This window comes from Ammospiza caudacuta, chromosome 1 (genome assembly GCF_027887145.1).
Source record: "Ammospiza caudacuta isolate bAmmCau1 chromosome 1, bAmmCau1.pri, whole genome shotgun sequence".
NCBI classification, from domain to species: Eukaryota; Metazoa; Chordata; class Aves; order Passeriformes; family Passerellidae; genus Ammospiza; species Ammospiza caudacuta.
In genome coordinates this window covers 43,135,331-43,144,693 of record NC_080593.1, presented here as the reverse complement: position 1 = coordinate 43,144,693, position 9,363 = coordinate 43,135,331, and the positions used below count along the sequence as shown (strand labels likewise).

Below are 9,363 nucleotides of genomic sequence, written 5' to 3'. Positions count from 1 at the left end.
GGGAGGCATGGAAGGAACTGGGGCTGAAGCCAGTGAGTCGGTGGCTCCTCTTACCCACCTCAGCTGATGCAGTGTCTTTGCAAGGGATGTGGCTCCTCACCAGGGGCTGCCTGAAGCACTCTCCCCAAGCTGAGGACATGAAACCTGATGGATTTTAGGACACTGCTGTGTCAGCTCATAAGCTCATGCACTGGGGTTGCCTGGGGCAGCTGCTCACGGGGCAGGAACTGTGCTGGTGGTGGGTCCCTGTGGTCAGTGGGAGCCTGTGGTCCTAAAAACCCCACAGCTGGAAATGCTGTTGCTTGCCCAGCTGCTTTCTGGAAGTAATTCTGGCTGCTGGCTCTCACCTCCCCAGCTTTTTAGCTCTTTTTTTCAAGCTTTTCCTCTTATAAACAGTCTCTTATCCCTTCTTTGGCAATATATTGTCCTGCTGTGTCTGCCATGGATATGCTTGTGCTTCCAAAATAAATAATTGGAAAAAAATGTATCCACTTGACCATTGCCTTTACTTCCAATGTGGGTTTGAGCTGCTTGGAAATGCCTGTTGAAAGCAGAGAAATGGTGCCAAGGTGTTTTTTGTGGCTCCTGCCTCCTGAAGTGTGTGAGGCTGCCCAAACCCAAGTGAATGAGGCATGGATGCAGCGTGGTCCAGGGACTGGATTGGCTTGGAGAATGTCTGCCATCTGCCAGGGATGGGGCCTCCACAGCTTATCTGAGCAACCTGTTCCAATGCCTCAACACTCTCATAGTTAAGAATTTTTTCCTAATATCTAATCTAAACCTCTCTTTCAGTTTAAAGTCTTTTTCCCTTGTCCTGTTACTCACTTGTAAAAAATTCCTCTCCAGCTCTCTTGTAGGCCCCTTTAGGCATAGGAAGGTGCTGTAAATTCTCCCCAGAGCCTTCTCTTCTCTAATCTGAATAATCCCAGTTCTCTCAGCCTGTCTTCATGGAGGGATGTTCCAAACTCCTCCAGGAGTTTGCACCCTTTTGTTTAAAACAAAGCCAGTCACAGGTCCTGACTGACACTTGGAGCTGCCTTGCTTTTGCCAGATACAGTGATGGGCAGAGCTCCAGAGGACTTGTCTCAGCACACATTGAGATATCCAAGTTATGGGTTCAGTGTGCAACCAGAATAGGAATCAGTGCCCAGAGTAAGGTCTGAAAAATAAAACCTCTTAGGAACTGGAAAATGTTCACATCTAGACAGGAATTTGCTCTAGTCTGGTCTTTTTGTTTTTCTTTTTTTTTTTTTTCTTTTTTTCTTCTTTCTTTTAATTTCTTGATTCTTTAAAGTGAAATATTTGACCATGAAAAATTCATTGCCCTTTAGGTCATCCTGTACCTCAGAGCTGCAGATATGGCAACCTCTGGGTGAGGAGTGAGCCCTTGCTCTGATTTGCTTCTGAAGGGACTGCAGCTAATTTCTGGCACAAATCACAGCACCAGCCATAACCCTGCTGCACAGTGGAATACCTCTTGCAGGGACCACACAAGCAGAGCGGCTGCTTCCCTAGAGCAAGCCCTGCTGAGGGCTCAGCCTGCAGTGACTCTCCAGCATCATTCTGTCCCCTTTGTGTCCCCGCAGGCCCAGCGACCCTGGCGAAGGACGGCGATGAAGCCCCCGGCCCCGGCAGCTGTCGGGGCGCTGCTGGCCCTGGCCCTGCTGGCTCTCACGCACCTGCCCCCGGCCCCGGAGCACTCCCTGCTCCCGCTGCCGGCCTCGGCCCCCCCTGCGCCCCCGAGGGAGGCGGCCGCCCCCATGTCTGCAGGACAGGCCCACAGAAGAGGGCTCCCCGTGCCCCGCACTCGCCCGCAGCAGGAGCAGGCCCCCGGCAGGGGCAGGAGGCGGCGGGGGCTGGAGAGGGACATTCCCCACATTCCCCCTTGGCTCTCTGCCGACGACCTCCAGAAGATGTGGCTGCTGTCCAGCGGGCAGGTGGTCTCCAAATCCCGCGTTCCTGCCCACGGGCAAATCATGCGAGTGAGGCTGCGTGCCGCGGGGGATGATGCCAAGGGAGATGCCGAGGGGGATGTCTCGCCAGCCAGCCCGGAAGGAGACTGCCAGGATGGGCGCTGTGGGCTCATCAAGCGCCCCGGGGACCTGTACGAGGTGCTGGCCTTCCACCTGGACAGGGTGCTGGGGCTGAACCGCAGCCTGCCCGCCGTGGCCCGGCGCTTCAGCAGCCGCCTCCTGCCCTACAGCTACACCGACGGCGCCCTGCGGCCCATCATCTGGTGGGCTCCTGACCTGCAGCACCTGCAGGATGCCAACAATGACCAGAACTCCTGTGCCCTGGGATGGCTGCAGTACCAGGAGATGCTGCAGCCCCACAGACCGATGCCGGTGGACAGGGACACTCCCTGCTCCAGCATCCCACGCAGCGAGTGGAGCCGCCTGGCCCTCTTTGACTTTCTTCTCCAGGTAGGGCTGTGGTGGTTGAGGCCACCTGTCCCATCAGCTGTGGCAGCCGGGTTCCCCTGCAGCTGCACCTCTGTTGTCTGACCATGGTCTCCTGCTCTGTGGGGTCACATCAGGTGTGGTTTCTTGGGATGTATTTTCACTCTTGGGGAGCAGCAGAACTTTGTGCAGAAGCACTTTGGCCTGAGTATGGTCCAAGTTTGGCACTTTCCAGGAAGGTTGTGGTGAGTCTGTCCTTGTGTGGGTGAACTTTCTGCTCTTCATTTTGTGCTGGCAGAGGCTTGGAACATGCCTAGAGACATCCCTAGGGCATCCCTAGGGATGAGCTGCACGTCTGTCACCAGCCCCATCACATCCAAACTCAGGGATGTGCTGCTGGCATTGGAAATAAGGAGCCATGCCTTGGACAGCACTGCCTTCCTCCTCCTCGGCATTAATAGCACTTAATCTTCTGTCTGGAAAATCATACCCTGCCGCTACGAGGGATTACAACAGTATCCCAGAGAGTTATCAGGTCTTGGAGGGCAGCTGTGAGGAGGCAAAAGTGATTTCTGTGGAGAAAAAGAAAGCCTGTTTTGACACCTGGGGGCTGTTTATCAGACAAGAGAAAACTGCCTGAAAGGACAAGTATTAATGCAAATAAAAAAGGGAAGAAAGAAAAAACCCTCAAACTACTAAAATATGTTTTTCTTACTCTCTCTTTTTTTACAACTATGCTGGCAGAGGTGGAGCTGTTCTGGCTGGGCTTGAAAATATTTCAGCTGAAACAACCAGAGAAATGAGAAGATTAACCAACCCTCTTCCCTTCCAAAATACCGCTGAGTGCAGTGGAAAGGCTGAGACTGCAGGAGAAATTATCTAGTTCTAAGGAGGGTTCCTCCTCAAGGGCTGAAGCAGTGCAATGATAAATTCAAGGGCAGTCTACAGGTTCTCCTCAATAATTCTAAAGGAATCCTCCCATGCAGAACAAGTCACATAAAGGTAAAGAGGATATTATAGAAGTGGAGTAGCATCTTTCAGAAATGGCATTAGCAACTCCCACCCTTGCTGGGGAAGGAGAAGTTGGGTGAGTTTTGAGTCCTGTTGTACATTGGCATTGAAATCTTGGTAGTTTTCTTCGATTTCTCTTAAATTTTGGCTTCTTCTATGTTAATTTCTCTTGGTATTTGCCATAAGGGAACCGCCCATTTTGTGTAAAGTTTTAGTGGGGTCAAAATGCCAGGCCTGGTGGAAAAGGGGCAGCTGCTGATGGCTTTGTCCTGCACTTAAAGATGGCCAAAACCAAATCAACTCTGCAGCCACATCCCTGCCCTGGGACACCCACTTCCCAGCCAAGTGGAGAGCAATAAAATTTTCCCTAGGAGAAGCCATCCCAGGCTGAATCATAACTGGAAAAACCTATCAGATGCAAGGGGATGCCCTAGGATGGGCATAAGAGGGGCTGAAGGTGAGCTTCTGGTAATGTTTGAGCTTGGATGGGGGAAGGTGTGGCTCCTGTATTTGTGTACTAGCAATAATACCAAAATTCCCAAGAATTCGAGCTGTTTAGCCTTCGGAAAGAGGAAATTAATACCAGAAAATTAGGGGAGGGCAGGGGAGGGAGGGCTTGTCAGCATGTCAGGGCACTCTCAGCATCTCCACAGCCATCTGATCCCTCTCCTGGGGCTCCACTTGGACACCAGATCTGGCTCCACCTCGGACTCCTGTGGGTTCAGCACCCACCCACCCTGGTTTCACAGGTGCTCGTGGGTGGGTGAGGGGAGTGCTGAGCCTGTTTAATGTCTAAGTTCTCTCTGGTTGTCTTCACCTTCTGTGCAGCCTGCAAAACAACATAGCAGGTGAGAGAAGCTGGCATGCTGAGCTCTCTAGCAGGCAGACTGAGGAGATGCGAGGAGGAAATGTGATATTTCTTCTGTTTCCATGTGTTTTGTGACAAGAGGCTTGAGCACTTTTTCACTGGAGTGTCTCCCAATGGAGGAATACTGACCTGAGTTCCTCATTAAACCTCAGAAAACAGAGAGATTTAAGAGGCTCCAGTGTGGGACTAATCCTTCTTCTCAAAGAATTATGAATGGAATGGCCACGGAGATCAAATTTGTGTTTCCCTGCAGCGTCTTCTCCAGTGCTTGGTCAGCGTTTGGGTTCAGACTGAGCTCTGTGGCAAAGCACAGCCTGTAACTGGTAACTTGTGCTAATTACCAGGGCAAAGGGAATAGGCAGCCTCTGTGGCTTCTGTCTCGTTGTCACCTGCAGATCCCTTCTGGATCACCTGAGACCTGCTCCAGCCCTCCCCATGGCTCCAGGAGCCTCTCTGCACCCCGAGCCCTGCCTCCTGGGCTGGCACCAGCAATGCCGAGCAAATCAGTGAGTCGGGCATTTTCATGCTGCAACCAGAAAATAGATTTATTTTCTACTTTATACATATTTTCATATATTTCATATATATTTCATATATTTCATATATATACATGGGGGTTTTTTGTAAACAGGCCTTGAGATCAGGAGGAGGTGAGGCAGCTCCCCTACAGGGTCATGTCAACACACAGCTATGGGGAGGTCTATTGACAGCCAAGGTCCTGTCTGCCCCACAAATCACCACAGAGGATGTACCAGCTGCTTCTGACAAAGCTGAGGAAGCTCCATAAATACTGAGGCCAGGTCTGGCAGAGACTTATGTCTTTTAAAAGCCCTTCATTCCTCCAAGGGTGTGGTTAAACATTGGAATTTGTCAAGCAGCTCCACGGTTTCTGCAGGGAACTGGGATGCGAAGCAGGAGGTTTGACAGCCTGGACAACATGAAGCCTTAGCAGCACCTGCAAACGATTAAACACAAATGTAGCTGAAACAAGTCACTGTGGCCCAACTTAAATGTCAGGTATGCTCTGCATATTCACAGACTGCTTTTTCCCTTGCCAATACTTTTCCATTCATCTTGCCATTGAGAGCTGCTCAGGTTACCGTAGGGATGGATGAAAGGTTGCATATGTGACAGGAACCAGATGAAACCTTCATACAGAGCACCAGTACTGGGAAAAATAAATTATTTTTGAGGTCTCAGACTCTAGGTTTCCTTGGGTGCTTTGTTGTTTTTTTTATTCATTCATCATCATGTGTGTCTTCATTTCAGCTGGAAGCACAACCCCTTCAGTCTGTGCAGTACAGAATGTGGAGGTAGCAGGTGTCTGCGCTCCATCAGAAAAGCCTGTCACCATCACTTTTGTCATCCCCTTCTTCATGCCAAAGGGGTTTTGCATGTGTGCTTCTACTCCTCTCACTCACCACTGTGTGCAGCTTTTGCATTGCACGTCTCCTAAGGATCCCTAGAAATGTTTCATTTTCCTCTCTACAAGAACAGCTCACAACAGGACCTCTCCATCCCAGGCACATGTCCCTGTTAAGGTCCCCCAATGTCTCCTGCAGGTCCATGACCGCCTGGACCGCTACTGCTGTGGCTTTCAGCCTGATCCCTCTGAGCCCTGCGTGGAGGAGATGCTCCATGAGAAGTGCCGGAATCCAGAAGAGCTGGTCCTGGTCCACATCCTGGTATGTCTCCCTGCTGTCCAAGGGCTGCTCTGGGGCTAACACCTCTAGGGAGGTGTCTGGGAGGCACTTGCAGGGCTGAGGTGGTAGCAAAGGGAGTGTAGGTCCCATGGTGATGCTGAGTCCCTGTTGGGAGGTATGCAGAGGTACGGAGCAACATAGACATTGGCATTTGCATTCCCCCAAATACTCTCAGGCTTTCTTACTGCATTAAAAAGCAGCCTAAACCCTCACACTGGTGACTCTGCACTGGGTGAACTCCTTGCCATCCTGCTGGCAGGTCCGGAGGAGCGCGCCATCCCGCCTGGTGTTCATCGACAACGCGGGCAGGCCGCAGCACCCTGAGGAGAAGCTCAACTTCAGGCTCCTGCAAGGCATAGGCAGGTAGGAATGTGCACGAGCTGAGCAAGGGCTGAGCTGGCACACAGGGGATGTCCAGCAGCCCTGTGTGTGCTCACCTTCTTGCTGCTTCTGGCCTCCCTAACGGGGCATCCCTCTGAATGGGGATGGATGTTCTGGATGTCCCCAGAACAGGGTGGGTGCCTGGGCTCTCAAAAACATCCCACGTGCCCCTGCCCTGAAACTAACTCTTTATTCTGCTCTGGATGGCTGATGGCAGGCTCCAAAGCCTATTTCCCCTCTATAATTGGCAGCTGCACAAAAATAATGAATAATCAGGTATTTCAGCATTTCTTGCGCCATTGCCCATGAGGCATTTTGGCATGCTGGAGGCCTCTTGATTTGGAATTTGTTTGGGTCTGTGTCTGATGGAGCTATCCTGCATGCTCACCAGTTTTAAGCAGAAAGCTCCTCATCCTGTGTAAGCATTTCCTCTTGAAGCATCATTACTCCAGTGCCCCGCTGCTCAGCCTTCCCTGGATAACCCCTTCCCTCCCTGTCTCTGCTCCTCCCTGCAGCTTCCCAGCGGCGGCGGTGGCCAGGCTGCGGTCGGGCAGGTTGCAGAGCCTGCTGCTGCAGTCCCTGCGCCTGGACCGGGAGCTCTGGGAGAGCCAGGGGGGCGCCGAGGGGCTCAGACCCCTGCTCCACACCATTGACAGGCGAGCACAGATCCTGCTGCGTCACATCCAGGAGCACAACCTGATGGTGTTCGAGGACTCGCCGCGCTGAGCTGCCCCCCGGCTGGCTCATGGTGTCCCTGTACATCCCAGCAGCCATGGATGTCCCTCATGCCCTCGGCATGGACGTTATGAGGCTTCACACTGGTGCTTGGCTCTCCACAAGGTGTTTCCCCTCACCTTATAGGATGACCTGGAGAAGCAGATGGAACTACAGGGAGTAGGAAAGATGTGGAGGAGATGCCTCTTAAGACAAGCCACAACTTGAGAAAGGCAACAGTCATCAAGTTATGGTCTCAGCATGGATTTTCAAAGGAAGGGCACATCCATGGGGTTTTTTGGGTGCCTTTACTCACACACAAAGAAACACACAAACAGCAGCTGTGAAAATGGGAGTCTTGGACAGTTGAACAGCTGACAGGGACCCTGGAAAGAGTTAAAGAAGCTGTGGAGGAAGTCACTGGCAGCCTTTCCATGGCTTTTTGATGATGCCTTCGCTATTTCCAAAACATCCTGGACAGAGAGGCAGGAGGAAAGCAGAGGGGAGCTTTCTAAGTGGATTAAACAAAGACAAGACACAAGAGCTGAGCTCTGCCTTTTCTCCTGCACAAGAGGTATGATGTGCCTGGGAAACTGTGAGCCACTGCCTGGAGCTGAGATTAGGCAGGACCTTGAAGCTCAGCAGCACTGGGCAGCAGCTGCCCTCACACAGCCCATGGTACCATCCCCAGTGAGAGCCACATGCTGTGTGCCATGTGCCACGGTCCATGCACGTGCCCTGGTGGGCCTGGGCTCCTGCCAATGCTCTCAGTGTTGGATTTGAAGATTTAAATCTCTCCTTTACTCTTTGCCTTCCCTGTCAGGGGATTAAAGGCAAAACTACCCCACTTCTGAAAAGCACTCCTGGCTGCTCTCCTGGGCACGACTGCATGTAACTCTTCCCCAGGCTTGCAGAAATATGTTTTAACAAAAATGCCAAGCTATTTTAGCACGAGGCAGTCAAGTGCAAAATGGTTTCTGAGCGTGCTGGCACCTCTGGCAGAGCCCATCCTGTTCCTGTCACCCCTCAGGCTCTTTCCCAGCATCCCATTCTGATGAAGCACGGCAGCATCCCAGCTAGGCAGGTCCTCAAGTGTCAGGGCTGAGAGATAATTCAAAACAAAATGAACAGGAGGAAAAGAGATGCAGGGATGGGCTCCACCATTCCCCACAGTGTGTTTCCCAGCTGAGGCATGCAGTCAGTTCCTGGCCTGTGGGTTTATGGTTTGCCACCTGAAGGCTTTTTAAAGGCCTCCATTTCTCCAGTGTAACAAGCAGAGCATCCATTGCTTCAGGCACTCCCAATTCACTTGTCCTTTGGCAAGTCTCAGTGAGACTGGAATAGGCACCCAGCTGCACCATGGTACAGCTGCCCCATTGCAATAGCTTTGGAGAACATGGCCACCATGCAGTGGGAGAGGAAAAGCTGGCTGTGGATACCTTCCCTGCTCCATCCTTCTCAGCACTATGTCAGTTTTAGAGTTTGCTTTAACACTCATGCTGATGAGCACAGGCAATTGCCTTTTTTCCCCTTTTCCCTCTTGCTGAAGAGAGGGTGAAGTGAGACATGGGTGACGTGAATCAACAAGCAAGCACAAGTGCTCTCAGGAAGCATCAGCACTCAGCATCACAGGCACAGCAGCATCCAAAGTGCCATCAGCTTGTTCCTGGAGTCCTGCCCTCCAATTAGCCAGGGAGGGCCTTTCCCTCAGCACTCTCTCCACCCCGTGAATTATCACCCTATTTGCTGTGCCATGAGATGGATGACAGTCATGGAAACCCTGCTAAAGCCTGAATCATGAGGATTTATTACTGGGAGGTGAGCTTAGCTTGTGAGCTTGAAAGAGAGCAAAATAACTCATCCTGGGTCCTATGAAAAGCCATACCCAGGCATGGCTGTATAGGAATAAAGGATTCTAAATGTAACAAAATTAAATCAAAAAATAGGCTGGGAAAAAATGTGAGGTAACAAGAGCATTAGTTATGATGTACAGCATTCATCAGAGTCTTGCTTTATCTCATTGAAGTGAGAAATTTCATCAAAGGAGAGGTTTTCATCCCATGTAAACCAAGTTCTCAGCAAGAATCAAGAGACAGGTGGGGCTCTGTGCAGTGGCCAAAGCTGTGGACATTGCTGAGCTGGACCAGCAGCTTTTGCCTTGCCTCTGGTTGCATCTGCTCTACCTTAACATTGCACAAAGTACTGGGGTTTTTTTGCATTTCTTTAGTTGTAATGTGAGTTTGCTAGCTAAACACATGTGAGAACATCTGTAAGCAGTTATACATGT

At 51.3% G+C, this 9,363-nt stretch overlaps 1 protein-coding gene across 1 annotated transcript; it reads left to right on the top strand.

The window, feature by feature from the left end:
• The first annotated feature begins 1,613 nt into the window (after window positions 1–1,613).
• Window positions 1,614–7,088, top strand: GASK1A (golgi associated kinase 1A). The gene is made up of 4 exons (XM_058800742.1): window positions 1,614–2,423; window positions 5,841–5,963; window positions 6,241–6,344; window positions 6,878–7,088. Exons 1-4 carry the CDS (start codon window positions 1,614–1,616, stop codon window positions 7,086–7,088), a joined length of 1,248 nt encoding a protein of 415 aa, XP_058656725.1.
• The last annotated feature ends 2,275 nt before the right edge of the window (window positions 7,089–9,363 follow it).

Excerpts from the sequence above, each read along its gene's own strand:
- GASK1A (XM_058800742.1), top strand. The coding sequence starts at position 1,614 with ATGAAGCCCCCGGCCCCGGCAGCTGTCGGGGCGCTGCTGGCCCTGGCC. Across the intron at positions 2,424-5,840 it reads TCTTTGACTTTCTTCTCCAG|GTCCATGACCGCCTGGACCG; the intron begins GTAGGGCTGTGG and ends TGTCTCCTGCAG. Across the intron at positions 5,964-6,240 it reads TGGTCCTGGTCCACATCCTG|GTCCGGAGGAGCGCGCCATC; the intron begins GTATGTCTCCCT and ends TCCTGCTGGCAG.